At 32.0% G+C, this 20,276-nt stretch overlaps 1 protein-coding gene across 2 annotated transcripts; it reads left to right on the forward strand.

Moving 5' to 3' along the window:
* Positions 1 to 3,397: 3,397 nt before the first annotated feature.
* LOC6638265 (FK506-binding protein 2) lies at positions 3,398 to 20,237 on the forward strand. 2 transcript variants are annotated; one of them, XM_047009487.1, is made up of 5 exons: positions 3,398 to 3,525; positions 6,696 to 6,876; positions 19,015 to 19,103; positions 19,171 to 19,370; positions 19,568 to 20,237. In XM_047009487.1, the coding sequence occupies exons 2-5, from the start codon at positions 6,698 to 6,700 to the stop codon at positions 19,745 to 19,747; spliced, it is 648 nt and encodes a 215-aa protein (XP_046865443.1). In that variant the 5' UTR covers positions 3,398 to 3,525; positions 6,696 to 6,697; the 3' UTR covers positions 19,748 to 20,237. The 2 variants fall into 2 exon arrangements, with proteins under 2 accessions (XP_046865443.1, XP_002061406.1); XM_002061370.4 differs by having other exon boundaries at positions 19,171 to 19,358.
* Positions 20,238 to 20,276: the final 39 nt, after the last annotated feature.

Here is a 20,276-nt window from a genome sequence, read left to right on the forward strand (position 1 = left end):
AAATTAATTTTGGATTGTACAATGGCAAATAACAAATTTGTTATTTTTACAATGTTTAAACAAAGCTTATAAGGGTAATCACTCTTCGAAATGAAACTTTTGAGTTTCACATACTACGAGTTTTGTTTTAAATAGGCGCGCCGAACTCAATAGTTAGTATAAGTAAATGAAATAAACATTGATTTAACCTACATGACTTCATGCTAAGTAAAATGTAATTCTTTTTGGATGTAAGAATTTTTCAGCTATTTTTAATATCAACTACATTAAACATATGAGGATAAAATTAAAGCAGAAAGGAAGAAGATAGTGAACTTTCATTCTCATGAAGTATATTTTATACTCATTACCATGAACACTAGAGTGGATCTAACCGTATTTTGTACTATGCTAAACTTAATTTCTTGTTAGGTTGATAATTTACATATTAACAGATACAGTAAAGTAATTTGTCGGATCTTTTAAAAACTGAATGAAAAAAAGTGTTTTAGAATTAAATCGTTTTCATTTAGATTTTAAATTGAAAGTCTTTAAAAACATTAAAATCTTATTAAATTTATTATAAGTACAAGAAGAACAAATTAACATTTAAAAACGGAGAATTCTAAATCAAAATTAAAAAACAAAATCTTCTTTTAAGAGAAATAAGAGTTATTTATTACACAACATTTCAATTTTTTTGTGCAGTGTAATCAAGGGCGTAGCCACGAATAAACAGGGGAGAGCGGCATCAAAATGTTTTAACTAAATTCAGTTCAAAAATGCCTGACCTCCCTTGTTTTATTTTCCTGACTACGTTTTTAAGTGGAATTCCTATTCGAAAGAAGTTATTTTTCAAGGCAATAAGAAATTAATAAATCTGAAACTTTTTACTCATTTTTCTTAGAATTTTTTAACTACACAATGTATTAAACTTAAAGGTTTTATGGGCATTGATACAGAAAAGTAAAAATAATTTAATACATACAAGTTTATAGTCTTAAGAAAGGAAGTCAAAGAAAAATGCAAAGGATATTTAAGCAAAAATTATTTAATACTTACAAGTTTATAGACAAGCCAGTCAAAGAAAAAGGCAAAGGATATTTCTATCAATTATTAAGTATGTATTCATAGTAACATCACCATCACTTAACGACGTCATTTAAATTGAAAAACAAACGTATTAATTCAATTGGATCATTTGGAAATGGTAATAGCATAAGTAAAGGACCTCCTGTCCTTTCAGCTCATTGGTTAATTCACCATAAATTCTTAGCCAATGGGGCAAACTTGCGCAAACACGAAACATCCACTCGAATGTTTAGCAACATTTTCAATGGCGAGGTGTGTGCACTATGTAAGGATTTGTTGTTGCAACATTTTACTTTAGCTGTTGAGTCAAATGGTTCAGGACTTTAGGCTCATTGTGTTCATTGAGTGTATTAAATTTTGTTAACATCTTGTGATAGATAATATTTTATTGGCTTTTTAAAATATTAGACACTTATTTAAAACAAAAGATATAGATAACTAAATATACATATTTCAAAGTTGAAGCCACAAATTCTAGTCTATATGTACATATGTATGTATATAGACATATACTTAGATATTCTAATGAAATATAGCAATTCTTTCTGGATTCTCCTGTAAAATCTTAATTCTTTAGTTCCCAAAGACCAATAGATTAATATTTTTGTATCCAATATTTCCATTATTAATTCTTATATAGTAAAAATTTTCATTGTGTAAATAATAAATAAATTAAAGTTAAATATTATATGTTAAAGTAATAGCATTTTTGTATATACAACACATTCAAATTCAAAACTTCTCCTAACTTTTTGTACACCCCTCGTACACAGGGCTTGCAACATTTTGGTCTGCAGCTTCCGCATTCTTTCAGGCAAAAATCAGTTAACATTCAAACATTGTTCGCGTTGGTTGTGTGTGTGTGTGTGTGCCAATTTTCACTTCTCTCTTTATTCTGTTTGCAATTTTTTGTAATTTTTTACTTAGTTAAAAACAATTTTAAATAAACAAATACTAAAAAACCAAAACCTATGTAAGTAATAAAATACATTGATAAACCAAATGGAAAACAAATAGTTAAAGGTATAAATTTTTGAAAACTGAAATAGATAAGCGTTAATTGAGTATTGAGCGACTCTTTGTAAAATTGTTATTATCAAAAAAATGGAGCTATATATTATCTAATGAAGTTGGATATCATCGAAACATACGTTTCATTTGATGGTCGATAAACTTTTTGATCAGCTTCCAAATCCAGATAAGAAAATAAAATATATATGTAAGACGTTCATAAGAAAGGTTAAGACATACATATATGAGCAAGAAGTTACAAGTTTTTTCATAGAATTGAATATAACAATAATTTTAATAATTTTAGTTGAGTATTTTATATCCACGATATAATGTAACATTTAAGGTTTCTTTTGATAAAACTATGCTTTAAATCTATTTATTTATATCTCACAATCACAATCACAATTGTACATTTAGAATCTCATTCTCATTCAAATTCAGCTACATCGGAACCCTATAACAACTGTCATAGAAACATCGCAAAATGTCGAGAACAGTGTCTTTTATCAATCAGTTTGTTGTTTTCTGTGGAATTATTATAAAACTTAATATTTGTCACATTAATATGTTAATGGGTATAGCGAGATTATCAAGATCTGATAATTATATACAATTAGATTTTATAGCCCGTATTCTATTAAAAATCAACATTTATTTCTGAAAACTATTTCATCTCTTGACCGCTTGCCTATATTACTCTGACTTCGTTTTAATCATTTTCTGAATGTCGTTCCCCTTTGATTGTCTTTGTATCAATCCTCTCTCCCTTCTGAGAATACGGACGGTTCCAAACAGGTTTTTTCGATACTTTTATTACAAGATCGAGCTTCCCTTTTCGGTAAACAAAAGTAAAATCTCGCTATATATATTGATGAAAGGTAAAGAAAAAGTATTTTGAAAAATATTAAAAATTAGTCTTAGCTTAGAAGCTAATTAAAGATGTATAGAACAATTTTATCTACAAGCAAACAGAAAAATATTTCATTAGATTTTCCAAATCCACACCAATGATAAAGCAATTTATCCATTCAATATACAGAGAGAAGCAGATTCCCGCATTTCAATTTGAATTTTCGATTGTATTCCTTAAATCTTTTTTAAAATAATTTTGTGTACATCATCTGCTATGATTTTCTGGGCGCTCTTTCATTCGTGATCCGTCACTGATAAACTCAAGTAACTTGATTACGTGGACAAGTGCTTCATCTGCCTTTGTGTGAGTGTGTGTTGTGTCTACATGTGTATGTGTGTGTGTGTGTGGGTAACTCTCTCACTCTGTGGTGGAGCTGATATATTTTTTGTCAGTTCATTTCAGCACTTGGATCGTGGCAGTTGTCTGTTTCGTTGGGGTTCCGTCTCTCTCTCTTAAAAAATAAATAAAAACGTTTCTCGTTTCTCGATCGCGTGTTTCATTTCATATATTGACAAATAATAAAACAGGTATAAACAAATAAGAAAATGTATACAAAAATTATTATTTTTTTGGATAAACATTAGACAAGAAATTGCTAAGAATTTTTTGGTGTGTTTAGATTAGAAATAGAAAGAAATTGAAAGAAAGCGTGATTGTACTTTGACTATATACACACACACACACCATATGTACACACACCCACATACATATGTATAATATGATGTCGTGTCTTTTTCATTCATATTCACATCATATATATATATACATATATGTGAGTGTGTGTGAGTGTTTTAGTGTATGTGATTGATTGTGTGCGTGCAAAGAGAAAACTGAACGCTTATCGCTTACAATTTTAAACACAAGAAATAATAAAGAAAAAACACAAAATTGTTGCCGGTCATTTAAGCTAATCAAATACATTTTTTTTTTGTTTTAGATGTTTGTTTTAAGTAAGGGAAAACTTTTCATGACGTGGTTTTTTGTAAAACATAAACGAAAGAAGGAAGAAAAAAAAAATTCATTTAGCATTCAACTGCAAATTGAAAGATGGTTTTATTTAGTTTTTTTTTAACGGTATTTCAGAGTAGAGTAGTTCAATGAACTTGAAACCCAAAAATAATAAAAAAAAAAAACAGTCATCAGGAAAGAAACCACCAAGATCAGGTCGCCCACAACAGGTTTTTGACCACTCTTGGAAAAAAGAAGAGCAAACTGTTTAATCTGTAACAAAAAAAAAAACGACTTTAGATGTTAATGATCATTTCACGTAATTAAACATACATACATACATACTTATGTACATATATGTAAATACGATGTAGGTAGCCATTGTAACACAATTGACAAAAAGGTATCTGAATGGCTAAAACGCCTTTCATTAGTGAAAGTTTTGATTCGCTCTTGGTGACCTAAACACTTCATCATCATGGTCATCATTGTAGTCTTCAGCGTTATTGTTGTTGTTGTTGCTGGTATATAAATCTTAATAATTGGCCAACTTTCATTTGACCAAAATCAAAAGCAAATCAGTGAAAAAAATAAAAAACCTACATACATACATGAACAACATTTTGAAATTCCCCTCTCATCTTGACCAACATTACGCATACGCACCCATGTACAACTTGTACGACGAGTATATATGTATGTACGATCAATTCGATTTTTGGTTAAACAATTTGCAATGCGTATTGCATAATCGGTTTTTGCTTGTTGCCTCGTAAAATGAATTGCACATTTGCATAATGACTAATTTTTCCAGCAATTTTTATATCTCTTCTTCTTCTTCTCTACCATCTTCATCTTCTTTCCAAAAAAAAAATCCTCCATTATCTTGTCTTCGTTTCGCATTTTATTCGAATTTTACACTGTCCAACTGAAGTTGAACTGTTACTCGCTTTTTTTGTTGAGCAATCGAAGTAAGCGTTGAAAATGTGTCAGAGATTGATTTATTTTCTCTATATAAAAGTTTGTATAAATCATTTGAGATCAAACATTGTTTAACTTCAGTTCCAGTCGGTGGAAACTCTTTTAACTTGTTGAGAGGACGCAATAGTTGTGAAACGTTTATAAGGAAGTGAATATCTACTATTATTTGGTGTCCTCTTAAAAAAATTAATAGTGTGTTTAAGTGTTTTTAACTTATAAACTATTTTAAACAAAAAGTAAGCATTGATATTATCAGAAACAAAGTGTTTAAAAAGTGTTTTAAGAAGTTGATAAAATCATTTAGAAAAGAGAACTCAAACTTTTGTAAAGATTTGGGAGATTTCACTTAGATTAGTGAGAGAAAATATTTATGCTACGAACTAGTCTCTATATGGGAATAATGTAACTAATGTATATCTTTGTGAAATGGCTTTAATAGGAATCATATCTTAATATATGTAATATGAAAGATCTTCTCATACAAACATTGGATTTAACTTTTTCTTTTCTTATTTCTAAATATTTTTAAATTGAACATAAATCCAATCCGGATCATATCTCTAAAGGATATGAAAGAATAATGATTTTGTTTCCTAATTCATATGATGAATGTTTTCTAATTCTTCTGTATAATGAATTTATTTCAAAGACAGAAATTTTTTATTCAACAGCAAAATTATCAAATTCACACAAGTTCAAATATACATCTAATCAGAAGTTATTAGAAATATTCTGACATTTCCTTTTTCTTTTCTTATTTCCAAATTGAATATACAAATATAATAATAAGGTTTTAGAAATATGCTCCATGTTTTACTTTATCTTTTATTATTTTTAAATATTCTCAGTTTTCTTTTATCTTTTCTCATTTCTTAATATTTTTAAATTAAATAGAAATTTCAACAGAAGTTTTTAGAAGTATTCTGAAATTTACTTTTTTCTTATCTTATTTCTAAATATGTATTCTAAATTGAATATAAATCCAATCCGGATCTTTTCTCTAAAGGATTTGAAAGCAAAATCCCTATTCATATGATGAGTTCATTTCAAAATCAATTTTTTATTCAAATGTATAATTCATTAATTCTAAGTTCCAAATATTTACATTTTCATGTAATGAAGTTTTCTGTTATTATAAAAGTTCATGTGTTTTTTAGATTATTAAATAGTTTGTTGTATTTAAAAAGTGTTTAAATTATTTCTACAAATTGCCAAAAAGTGATTTCTAAACTTAATCACTTTAAGTGGTTTCTAAACTAATGTCTTCTTTTTATAAAATAAAAAAGATTTAAGCTTAAGTTTCTTATACTTTAATACGATTGTGAATAAATTTGTAGGAATCGGAAATTAATAAGTGGTTCTCGCTCTCGTTTTTTAAATGTCTTCACTAGATGGGCCAATAAATCGCTTTGCCATTTAGGCCAAATTTTGGATTCTTATTCCCAAAACGTCTTGATATTAAATCGATTTGCTTTTAATAAGTTTTTGGATTTGTGTCTATGACAAATTTATGTTCAGTTTCGCTTGTTTAGTGAGTTTAGACATTAAAAAAAGGGAAAGAAACACAATATAATGTTTAAAATTAAACAATTCTATGTTACATTTGCATTTACTTAAAATAAGTTTTTGTATTAAATTGTCACACCTCATGTAGTGAAGTGTATCCATAAGTAAACAAGTTCTTCTGCTTTTAAAGTTTAATATCATAATTGAAACAAATTTATTAGCCAATTTCTTACACAACACATTTTACGGAATTATTTTGCAGCCATGTTGAAATCACTGTTGGTCTTCTCATGCCTTCTGGTCGCCGGTGTCCGATGTGAGGATCTCAAAGTGGAGGTCATTAGCACACCTGAGGTCTGTGATCAGAAATCAAAGAGTGGCGACTCGTTGACCATGCACTACACAGGAACTCTGCAAGCTGATGGCAAAAAATTTGATTCCAGGTGAGTTGCGCTTAAATAATTGCAATTTTTTCTTGTTGACTTTTGGCCAGGTTAATGCCAGAGTTTTTGGCATTAAAGTCTATGGACAAACTTATTTGCATATGAGGCTGCTTTAGGTTGATGGGATGAGGGGGGACGGGATTAAGCTTGTTGCCGCATAGGCTGCCGCCACTTGTCGTCGGCTCATTGTCGTAAATTAGACGCCTACTGATAAGCGATCTCATTGTATTCGGTGCCCCAGCAGAGAGTTTTCCCCCTGCTGCCCACTTTTTGTTGATACTCGGATGTGTTTTTTTTTTTTTTTGTTTTTTGTTTTATATATACACACATTGTTTTGATTGTTGTTGGTCGGTGGTTAGCTGGCACAACAATGGCACAACCAACGGCCAGGGCCACATCAGTAAAAATGCATCAAAAAACAAATGCATCAGCATGAACTTGTAGTTGAGGTTAATACTCCTCTAGATATTGATTTCTGAGCTACAGAAATCGGTTAATTTTTGATCATACTTCTTTCAAACAGTCACCAATTAATATTATTTGGAGGCGTGTTTGCGTTTTGTCAGTATCTTGTTTCAATTTTCAAATAAATTTGTCTATTTTATTTGCTTTTAAAGATTAATTAGTTTATCAACATGTTTTTAATGTTTCCAATTCAGTTTTGATATATATTTATTTTTATGCATTTTGTTTAACGTTTATTATATTTTAAGTTTGAGTTTGTGCTAATTATTGTCTTTTCAATAGGAACAATCTTTGAGTTCGTTAGAAAAATATGTTCAATGAGGCCAAAACTCAGTTAAAACGAAGTTAAAAATATATTTCTATTTCCATTTTCAATTCTAAAGCGTTTGGAAAATATAATGTTTTAGTAGGATTGTTCATAAAATTTTATTTATTAGGGGCTTAAAGTTTTCACTAAACTATTTCGTGTAAAGTTTCTAAGTCAGTCAACTTTTAATTCTAATATTTGGGCTTTTTCACTTTTAAATATTTAAGGCGTCCATAGTTTTGATATTTTCGAGATTTAATACCAAAGTTAGGAGTCTTTTTTCCCCCGATAAAGCAAAACTGATAGGCAGTTCCATTGAGGATAAAGAAAAGAGGATTGTAGATTATCGAATTAAGTTTGTTTTTCCATGAAACAAAATGTTTCACACATTTTTTATGAATTTTAATGGATTAATAGTATCAGAACCAAAAAAAAACTTCTTCATGATTCTCTTCTTACATGTTAAGGGCATAAAAAGAAATTAAGCAAAAAATAAAAGGAATTGTGAATCTAGAAATAATTTAAAATCAGCATAAAACTCTACAGACCAAATTAAAAACGTTTAACTAAGAGCCTGAAAATGCTTAAAATTGAATTAATTCTAATATATACAGCCTGATAATTGAATTTATTATTAAATTAAACTCATAAATTGTGGCTAAAAATCTTTACCTCAATGGAGTTTATGGAACTTCCATGGCTGGTGAACGAACGTCTAATTTTATTACACCATAGTATATCTTATAACCCTTAATATCTTTAAATTCCAGTTACGCTGTATAGTATAATATAAATGTACATATATGTGAAGTTAAGGTTCCGTGATTAAAGACTTTAAAAAATTGGTAGTTTTGTATGAAATTGTAGTTTTAGACGAAAAAAGTTCATAAAATTGCCTTTAAAGTACTTATTTAAAGATAGATTATGTTTCTATTAAAATTACGGTTATGCTCTATGCCTTAAACGAATGTTGTTGTTTAGGTAGTTCATGTGATTCAATCCAAGTAAATTCGAGAAAATCATCCCGGTGATTTGGTCTTGGCCTTCTTTGGAATACGTAAAATCTAAAGTTTCGCCTAGTTCTTAGTCTCTGACGTGTACTAGTAGATCCATGTTGAGGGTTACAAAACCAAGGAAAAGGCAAAGTTAAGCACAGCGATAAAGTGGTCAGATGATCCTTAAACAAACTCAAACACTTCTCTAAAGTTGTCTAACTGTTCAGCTTGTTAACCCAGCGTCTTGACTTCTTTTTCATGGCATGCAGGTTATGACTGTAGCAATTTCCCTTTCAAACTCCCATATTGACATGTGGCCAAAACAAATCGGTGAAGCCCATTCGGCTGAAATTTGTTGACGGCTGAGCTCGTCTATAAGAGTAGTAAAACTATTTTGCATTACTGATACCAATAGGCCAAGAGGCTACGTGCCTTTCGAGTCTTAAATCCTTATATTCATATTAATATGTCAAAATTTCAAATTCATACTGTTTTGTAAAATGATTAAAATTATGGTTTTATTCAAGTGTGTAGACCTTAAATTATTTCATCTTTAATTGAATTAAAAACAATTTTGGACCACTGATTGCCAAACTCAATGCACTAGGTTGACCTCTAACTTAAGTCTGTATAATTACAATTTAACAGATACATATAACTATTATGTGTAGCTAATGACTGTCATCTTATCAGTAAAATTTAAGCTCCGCAAGATTACCAAAAAATTAAAGTCATTGACTCGCACGCTTAAAGATAAACCACATTAAGATATGAATATGATACAATTAGGCTAATTATAAAGCGTCTTTGACCTTCTTTCTGGCCATGATGGGTTAATAAATCATAATGTTAAACACGAGTCTCGTGTGGTCTTCTTTCTTTCTTTCAAAGAGCCAATTAAAGACAAGAAAATGGTATAATATTTCGCACATGTGTGTGAACTGAAAAATTCATTTGATACCATCTCTAAGTATCTCTAACTATATTCATATATTATATTCTATTTAAGGCGTGTGATTATTTTGGCAGGCGTGCTTGATTAGGGTCGAGTTGTTTATTATCAATTTTTTATGATTTTATCGCAAATGATTATGGTTTTTTTTTTAGTTTTCTAATCTCGTTGGGTGATGGGTCTCTTTATCTACATATGTGTGTGTGTTTTCTTTTTTGGTATATTAAATTTATGAATGCAAAAATTTGATTGCATAACTGGCCAGAAAATTGAGTCTGTCTCTAATAGAAGGAAATGATTTTCTACCTGAAGAGACCTTTAGCCAGTATGCAAAAATTATCTAAAAGTTTGAGTGTGTGTGTAGATGAGTGTGTGTGGATGTGTGTGTATGGAGAAAGTTTGCAATTGCTGTTTAATTTAGCATGGCAAAAGCCCAGAACATTTTGCTAGGATGCCGCTAGGATGAGTAACTCAATCAGAGAGTGCATCGCATCCTTCTACCTCTCTAAAAGACGACAACAACTTGTTGCTAGAGAGCTTAACCTTTCTCTTACTTCATGCTAGACATACCTTTTGGCCATCAACCCTCCACCCATCTCTTTGGCTTGGGTGGCACTTTGACATAGCGTTCAAGTGAGTCAAGTGCACTTGAGTAAGCTTCACAGCGGTTTTTGCCAGAGGTTTTTAATGCAAAATCTTTTCACAAGTTTTTTTTTTTTTTTGCCCCTGGAGCGAAAGATACTTAAGTTGAAAGATTTTAGCTTTTGTAGGTTGTTTTTGTTATGTTTCTTAGGATCCGGAAATTAGCTACAGTTGCTCTCGGTTTTACCCCTTTTATAGATAATTAGAGCCAAAGAGAAAGAGAGAAAAGAGGAGAGAGAGAGAGGTTGGAAAATTGCCTTGGAGTTTCTTTGTGCATTTGACATCAGACTCAATTGAAATGCCAATCAAAAACAAGTAAAAATTCCGATTGAAAAATGAAATGGAAGAGAGCCTTTTTTTTGCAATTCGTGCCTCAATGCTTATAAAAAGGATTACCTAACAATTGAATTTTTGGTCAAAAAAAGAACAAAAACGAGAAAGATGTAAAACTGAAACGTCTTTTACAATTAAAATGTTTCCTTTTCTCCCCCATTCCTCACTCCTTTATAACTAATTCAATAATGAGAGTCCTGTCACGTGCCCTTTTGCTTTTATTGTCATTGTTACCTGGCTGCCTTATGTATACCTGTCATGACCATGGCCACATCACGTGCCCACATACTTTGTCTATGACACCCGGCTTCAGAGTTTCATCATCTCTTCTTAGTCTATGCTTTCTTCCCCCTCTTTCTTCTCTGTTTCAGTCTTGTTCTTTTGTCTCTGCTTTCATCAACAAGTTTTGACCCGCAAACCTTCATTCTATGGGTATAAATTATGCACTACATTGCCGCTATATTCTAATCAGCCTGACGCGTAACATGAGCTCCAGCTAGTTGAGAAGCTACTTCTTATCCAGTCCCCTCCACCCCCATCATAGTTTTTTTTTTATGATATATGCTTGAAAGTTTCTTATGTTGTTCTTTGTTGTCATTGGGCAAATGAAATTAATTTGTTACTGCCGAGTGGGGGAAGCAAAAAAAACCAAAAACCGTGTTCTTTATTTTCTCTTCTCTTTTTTTTTGGCGTATCTCTACAAAATACTTGGAGCAGTTAGGTTGATGGAATGAACGTAATGAATAAAGTATACTCTATTCATCATTGAGATTAGATGGAGGGGAAGCTAAATTAACTTAATGATAAAAAGGCTTCACAATTTAGTTAAAGAGCTACAGGTTAGATATAATAAAAACGCTTTACAGTTAAGTTACAAAACTAAAACTTACATCTCTCCTGTCATATAGTCTTAAAGGTCATACATATAGATTGTATAATAGATTTTCTAATTGCTTCAAAAGAATTTATTCCTAATACTTGATAAAAGTCAAATGTGTCGCTAAGAGAAACAAAACTATGTAGAATTATCTATAATATCAAGAAGGTAATGAATGTTTGTACTATTTTATAACAATAATGTCACTGAGCTATGTATTGAATGTATATATTGTTTATTTAGCCTTTTAGCCCTTGCTTACCATACGAAGAATTCGATATCAAGGTATTGCATTTTAGCCAAAAGTTAGATCAAAGATAATGTTCATGTCTCTTAATAGTAGAGAATTTGTTAGCTCTCAATTTACATGTGTGGTTGTATATATTACACTTTATTTATTAGAAATTCATTAGTATATTTTAGAATATTTCTTAGAGCCTATTTGTAAACTGATACTTTCATCCCTATTCAACAAAAATGTTGGAGTAGATCAGAGAGTGAATTTCTCTGCTAACAAGGTTCCATCCTCAAAAAGTAAATTTACTGATAAACTTAAGGGGCTTATCAATAGAATACTAGGATCCTTAGACATATATCAAAATTACGAGTCCTTTAGCCAAAAAAAACCCTTCTTTTTGTAAAGTTTTTAAGGTTCTAAAACTCTTCGAAGAAATATATGGTACCGAAGGTCCCAGCCTTCGCAGCAATGAGGTGTAGGCACCTGGGAGCCGATCTACTAAACTCGCTTCAGGATGCGGTCATATGTATGAACAGTCTACCAACTCTTGGGTTTCGCCAGATATACGCATATTCTTTTAGACTTAGGCCCTTGCTAAGAATTCAAGATATCCTAAGGACCACAATTAGTGTATGTGGGACTCCGAATCGATATCCGGCTGAACCTAAACCAAACAAGTGGCACGAAACAAGAAATCGAAACTTTAAAAGAGTCACACTTGCCTTTAGAAAATCTTAGTTGAATTGCTTTTTTTCAATTCTTCAAATATTTTTGTCATTTTCGAATAAAAGAAAAAGTCGTTAGCTTTTAAGACAAATACAAAGAGACTTTAAAATTGTTTGCTAGGACTATTGTTAGTGGCGGAGATCTTCTGCAGTGACAATGAAGAAATTGTATTCCAATCTATTGCTATTCCAATTTCCCCCAAAAATTACCCATTTCTCTCATTGAAAATCTAAACCTTATTTCCAAACTGACCAATTTAACATTCAAAATGGAAACCTTTCAAACTGACTACTCTAGAGTTAACAAATCTTTAGCAGTTTGGATTCTAAAGAGTTTATAAATTCAACCTTTACAATTTAATAATTAAGGCAAGATCAAAAAAGTTTAAAATTATTGGCCCTCAGGGGGAATTAAATTATCACAAATTAATTAGATTAATAATGAAGTAACTTGACTTTTTAAGTGGACATACAAGTGCATATGACCAAACACTTGAAGTGTAAAGAGAGCACAGCCCAGCAGTAGTTTTGGTTAACAAAGTAGTTTTTGCAGCCATGTTTCAAAATTTTTGACAACAAGCCAAGAGTGAACCTGGGCCTGGGCCTCCACGCCCCGCGCCCCTTGTCTGCCAACGTCTGTCGTTGTCGTCGTGGCCGTTAGCCATATCTTACTTGCATGATTTGTATCAGAGGCAAGTGCAACTACCATGCCACCTCACTCTGTCTCTTGCAGCGCCTCAAGTGCAATTTAATGTCCAAAAGCAGTGTGCGTAAAGAAAAACACCAACAACAACAACACGAAACACTTCAAAGTGAAAGTTTTTTGGTGCAGAGACAAGAAACAAGAAGAAAGAAAAAAAACCAGACAACCTTGACTGTCACCCAGGAAAGGGAAGAGTCACTATTTAGCGTCAGGTTGGTAGGCAGGTAATGATGATGGGTTATAACCATGATGGTCAGGCCTGAATGAACCCACAATGCCTTGACATGCTTCGTTTCGCTATGAGAATGAAAATCGTCATCATCATCATCATCATCATCATCATATGTTATAATAGAGTTGTTTGCTTTCGGAGTTGGGTGTCTTCTTCTCCTTAAAAAAAGCTCATTACCATATGGAAGCAATCAAGTTTCAAAGACCATAGAGGAAGATGTGGCAACATTTCTTCTTTTTCGTTTGCCAGTCTGACTTTTATGGCAAGTGTTTCGCATATAAATATTTCGCATGGCAGACAGAATCTTCATGACTTGGCGCACATTTGTAGATAGTTTAAATAATTAATGAGATATCAAGGATGCCCGCCACGCCCCCCTCAAGAAATAAACGTGATGTAGCCATCTGGGATATAAATTTTTGGTGGGTTGAAAAACTTATTTTCAGTCTCAGTCTCAGTCTCTCTCGGTGTTGGTTTGTGCGAATTGTTCGCACATTGACCAAGGGCTAAAAAGGACTTTCATCCCGAAAGACTTCTACTTAAATCGCCAAGTTGTCGCCCAAAAGGGGAATACTGATAGAAAAGGTATTCGATTCAACTACGTATATTCCTCTTTTTTTTTATTTGTGGTTTTTTCCATACGCATATTTGATTTTATAACTTTCTTGGCTGGACACATAAAATCGAGGTCATCAAAATGCCAGGAGAGAGAGTCTGAAGAGCCAAGGACAAGGGCGGCTGAGCGCCAAAAGGAAAAAAAAGGATTCAATTTGATTGGATTGAAAGTCAATGCAGTAAGCAAGTGCCTGGGTATGATTTGGTGGCAGCTGCTCCAACTCCGGTTCCATCTCCGACACGAATCACGTAATGGTAAACGGATGTTTGTACGCCCATTGAGTTGCATTTTAAATGCGTTTGAATGAAATCGAGACTTGTTAAATATTTAAAAGGCAGTCGGGGCCAAAAAGAAAAAAAAAAGAGAGAGAGAAAAATGAGTTTGCATTATTTGTTTGACTTTATGATAATTTTCTTCTCCTTTTTTTGGCGCTGGGCGGAGAGGTCGGTTGAAAATCTTGCAGGTATATATGTATGTATATCCTCCCTTTAAATAGGCCTTGGATTCTTTTTTTTTCTTGGTCAAGTGTTTAAGCCAACAATTACATTGAACAATTTACCTTTAGTTTACTCTTCCAAACACACACACAAATTGGACAATTGTCGACTCTCCTCAGTTTGTGTTTCATAAATTTTTGATGTTTGGGACATTTGTTGCCGCCTGTTGGTCGGTCTGCTCCTGCTCCAGCTTCAGTTGCGAGTTGAGAACCATTGTCCTGGCATAACAGAATATATGAAGATGGACACAACGCCCGGACATGAACCCGGACATGGCCATTTGTGTTGACTGGCAAACAATCAACACATTTTTAAACGTTTTCCTCTTTTATTTTGTTTTGTTTTGTATTAATTTATTTAACCAGCTTTAAAAACAAACAAAACATTTAATCGGTTTAATTTCATAAACAAAATGGGGAAAACGTTATTGAAATACATATGTTGATTTCAAAGTAAAGTTAAGTTTGTTTAAGTTTGTTGTTAACTAAATGCAGTATGCAGTTAATGCAGTAGCTCAGTTTAGTTTTAACTGGAAAAAAACCCGCAAAATCCTTAGAAATTCTTAACTTGGCGAATGTGTAACCTGATTAGGTTTAAATTTTAACCGATTGTCGAAGGTTATATCTCATTTCAATGCTTTTGAATTTGCGTAAAACCAAGTTATCTTTTTGAGAGAGACAAAAAATGCCAATGAACATCAAAAAAATTTCGAATAAACCATAATTTCATGAATATCTAATTAGGTCAATTTTTGAAGTAATTGCAAAATTCATATCTTTATTTTATTCAAGTTAGCATAATGTCTTTTAATCTGCATTAAAATCTTGAGAACTACTTTTTTCAAGTATCCAATTGTTTGATGTCATTCCAAGCAAATTCAAATTTATTTGATATACAACTTTTTGAATTCGATCAGGAATTTGCCAAATTTTTTAAAATTTTTTTTAAACTTTTCATTTAACAAATTCAACCATTGTTCAATCTACTGTTAACTTAGAGCCTAACAAAAAGTTTGAGATATTTTGCTTAGTCTAGTACTTAAGCCAAGTTTCAGGCTAAAAAATTAGGCAGAACGATAAAAAATTGTTTTTTAAAAGTAATCTTCAATTCGTATTATGACTTATATTTAGTTATCTCTAACTATATTTAGCTTATCTTTAACTTAAATTTAGCCTAATTCAACGCTGAGGTTGTCTGTGAGAGTTATAATGAAATTATTTTAAAAAATGTATCGAATATTTGAGTTAGACTAGATTATTATATACCTAAAAGAATTCTTCTATTTTAAAAGTAATAGATTAAAGAATAATACGGGTTAGAGTCAAATCAAGTGATCTCTGATGACCTTTCATATTTGTCGAGCTTTCTTTTGCATAATAGAAAAAAATTATTCGTTATCCATAATCGTTTTCATTATCCCCGACGGAACTAATAATAGAATAGAAGTACATTTGTAGATATATCAATTAAATTTTAATCAACTTAACAACAAGTTGATTACATTAAATGTATACAAAACTATGACTTTTTGAAAGGGTATCTGTAATATATTTTCTTAAGGAAATCTCCCTTGAATTTGAAATCAAATATAATTTTAAAATCACTTAAATTTGATTTAACTTTGCTCGAAATTTGCATAAATTTTCTTTGCATTCCATAAAAGAAATTTAGATAGCAACAATTGTCATACAAATAATTGAAATAAAAATGCAAAAGGAAAAACTTTATTTAAAAACTTGTTAGTTTTTTTATTCACCTTTTGGAAACGTTTTGGAACTTTTTGATCACATTCGCTTGTAGTGAATATTTGAATATAAACTTCAACTTGTCCCCAGATAAATTGGAACTTGGAATTGAAATGTGTCACTTGGGTGATGGCTAAAGGAAAAGTTCTCAACATATTATTGTTGTTTAACAAAGTTCATTGTTGCTCCTTGACTTTGTTGTTGCATCGGCTTAACGCCCCCCCGCCTGGCAGACAACCCCTGAAGCCCGATCAGTTTTTAATGGCCAGAGCTAAGAGACAGATTATAGCCAGAAAGAAAAGAAACAAATGATTAACAAGGCCAACATAGCATACGGAACCTCAGGCGACACTTCTATGCATTTGAGGGTGTTGGCACGTGAAAGATGTTGGGGGAGGTGGAGAAGGATGAGGAGAAGCAAGGCTAGTCAAGAGATTCCTCCAACCGAGTTCTCCCCCTTCGGCACTGTCTGTTAAATATTTTATGTGCATCTCTTGGGCATTTTGCGCAAAACATTTTTACATGTTTTGCTTGTTGTACATTTTGTTGTTTCAAATTCAAGTTGGAAGTCATGATGATGGCATGCGGATTGCCGCGGCATAATCCAACCAAGCAAAGCAAAAAATAAACAGAAAAAAAAATGTGGAGTTGGAACAGTTGAAGCAGTTGTTGCTGGAGCGTAACCAAAGTGTCGTCGTCGTCGTCGTTGTCGTGGCTTTCGCTCAAGTGCAAATCTCCTGATGAAATAAAAAAGCGTAAAAAATTTCTACGACTGAGGTGTATGAATGAATATGTGGGTATAAAGAGTGGGGGGGGGGTTGGGTGTTTTTCTGTTTTTTTTTTGATGCGGTTAAGGGCCAGGCTTTATATCCTTTAAGACACCTTCGACTTTGTCTGTGGCTCTGAATTTTTATTGCATTATTTTCCATGAATTTCCATGAATTTCTAGTAATATGTGCGAATTTTTTATTGGTACAGATCGGAGTAGCACAAGCTTTTGTGTTTGAGTGTGTGCGTGTGTGTGTTTTTGTTTATCCTTGTGAGCAGGATTCTTTTCTCATAGCATTAACCTGGTTATTTATGAGATTTATGGCCATAAATGTTAAGCCACTTGTCTTGCTTTTGTATATTATCACTTATTTATACTGCATAAAGCTTAATCAATGTTAATTGTAATTTCTAAAAGGAATGGATGGAGTTTTTAAGACGAAGAAAATACCTTTGTTAAGTCTATTTTTGGTTATAGAAAGTATTGCCAAATACAATTTGGTCTTCAGGTTTTAGTCAAACATAAAGCAATGAGTTTTTGAGTTTTTTTACAAAATGTAAAACATATTTTTGGTATCTTAAATTCAATTTTAATAAGCCAGTAACTCTACGTCATTTGAAAAAGAACAAAAAACCTTAAAAATAAAAAGCAGACCTTTCTTTTAGGTGCCTTAGTTTGAAATATATCCTAAACCAAAATTAGTTTGATTGAATTTTTTTGAATTTTGGAACCTTGGATTTGAATTCAGCTCATCATAATCCATTAGATCTTTGGTCTTTGGGCCTGAGTTTTTTAAAAAGTTCTTATTAACGACTTCAGATTCCTTAAATAAATTTTGCATCTAAAAAGATTGCACCTTTTGCATTTGCCTTTCAGACCTGGTCCTGACTGGTGGGGCTAGTCTCCTCGGTCTCAGCAGATGAACCTTTCTGAGGCTTTGCTTTTTTAGTTTACTTTTGGTAATGCCATGTTTTTATCTGTTTTTCATCGAATTTAATGATTGTCCAAGTCTGGATAGATTTTAAATATACCTAACAACAAAAAAATCTTTTATCAAGGCGAAATGTTTTGTTAACAAATCTTTTTTTTTAAATTTTTTTTTTGTATCCTTTTCGTTAACAATTTAAAAAAAATTCTTCAGCTAAATTTAGCATATTTTAATTGAATTGAAAAGCTTTGTTAACAAATACGTTTTTCCTCTTTCTGAAAACAGTTTTTCCATAAATTTCTTCAACTGTTTAAATTGTTTTAAATCTTTGAACATCAATTTGGCATCTTTATAATCAGTGCGAAAAGTTTTGTTAAAGAATCTAAGATAAGCCCCATTAAATAGTTTTCTTTTTTAAAATTTATATCTTTTTCTTAAACAATTCAAACAATTTGTTAACAGAAACTTTTCAAAAGAATCTGTTAAAAAACCTTTTATTTTTGGTGTGTGGTTTTCTTTTTTATTTCTCTCAATTCCCTTGAGTTTGAGATTGAAAGTGCTTAAAATTTTGAATAGTCATGTTATGTGTGAATCTCTCAGTTTTATCCTTATCATCTAACTTTTCTTTTACCTCGCCATAATCATCAAATTATATGCTCATTTTGATGATGCCCACTTGCAACTGTGTCACATCATACATCATGCTCCAGAAGCCTCATGCATAACTGAGTAACTGTGAGACATTCAGATCTGTCACACTCCCCCGCTCCGCCTGCCACGCCCATTTTACACCATAACAAATTAAAGCGAACAAATAATTTGCTTAAAGAAGAAGAAAGGGAATAAGCATTTTTCTGCTCCCCTCCTTTTATGGGAATATAAAAAAAAAACAGAAGGTGGAGTGGGTTAAGGGAAGGTAAAAAAAAAATGATGTATTGTTTTGAATGTGTTCTTCTTCTGCTCCTGCTCCATGCTCATCCTCTTGAGATGATGTGTGATGAGCACGGGACAATGAATTTTGAACTGTTTTCCGCCAAACACTTGAAACTTTTACTCTGGTCTCCAACAAAAACCACTTAACAATCTGTTTTTTTTTTCTTTTTCTATTTTCCAGCTTCGACCGGGACCAACCCTTCACATTCCAATTGGGCGCTGGTCAGGTGATTAAGGGCTGGGATCAAGGATTGCTCAACATGTGTGTGGGTAAGTAGAAAAAGCGCCAACTAAACAAGAGCCGCAAATTAAAATTAATTTTTTTGTTGTTTTCCAGGTGAGAAACGTAAACTGACAATTCCACCACAATTGGGTTATGGTGATCAGGGTGCTGGCAATGTGATTCCACCCAAGGCCACTTTGCTCTTCGACGTGGAATTGATCAATATTGGCAATGCTCCACCCACCACAAATGTGTTCAAGGAGATCGATGAGAATGCCGATAAGCAATTGAGCCGCGAAGAGGTAATCGTCTATGTATGGATCAAACCTTTTTTTTGCACATCTTATATAGATATAGATATCTTCTACAATGTGATATATCCTTGGGCATATGGGCAAATATGTACATACATACTTACCAAAACAACTAACTAACCAGCAATTTCACCTTAACATTGATTTCTCTTTAAACTTGTCACTAATTGTCTATAATTTCCTTCGATTTCGAACAGGTCAGTGAATATCTGAAGAAACAAATGACCGCTGTGGAGGGTCAGGATTCGGCTGAATTGAAGAATATGCTTGCCGAGAATGATAAACTGGTTGAAGAGATTTTCCAGCATGAGGATAAGGATAAGAATGGTTTCATCTCGCACGATGAATTCTCTGGTCCCAAGCATGATGAGCTGTAGAATTCAGCGATATACACACATAAATCATATCGTGTCTCTCTCAAGGACAAGAGTGCTTAAGTTTATATATCATATATACCTACATACATCAAAAAAACAAAAAACAGAACAGAAAAATCACAATTTTTGTATAATGAACGAGAACTTTATCTTTTTTTGAGTGGACTGACTTGTGTAATCCCAATTTAGGCAATGTCATACAATATACACATATGCATAATATCCATAGTATATATATTTTGTATATAAGAAACCATTACATATATATATATATCAATCATCATTCTCTTGATATCTGCTCAAAAAACAAAAAACGAAATCCCAGAATGAAGAAGGAGAACCTTTTTTATATACATTTATAGGTTGTTATATTGACAAGAATGAAAAAAGAAGAAAAAAACACAAAAAATAATAAGAAAATGAATGACAAAGAATAATTAAATTAATTTAATAAATTTTGCATATAATAAAAATTAACAACAATTCCAAACAATTTTTTCGTTTCATTTTGCCTTTTTATATATTTGTA

Source organism: Drosophila willistoni, assembly GCF_018902025.1.
Source record: "Drosophila willistoni isolate 14030-0811.24 chromosome 2L unlocalized genomic scaffold, UCI_dwil_1.1 Seg139, whole genome shotgun sequence".
NCBI lineage: Eukaryota > Metazoa > Arthropoda > Insecta > Diptera > Drosophilidae > Drosophila > Drosophila willistoni.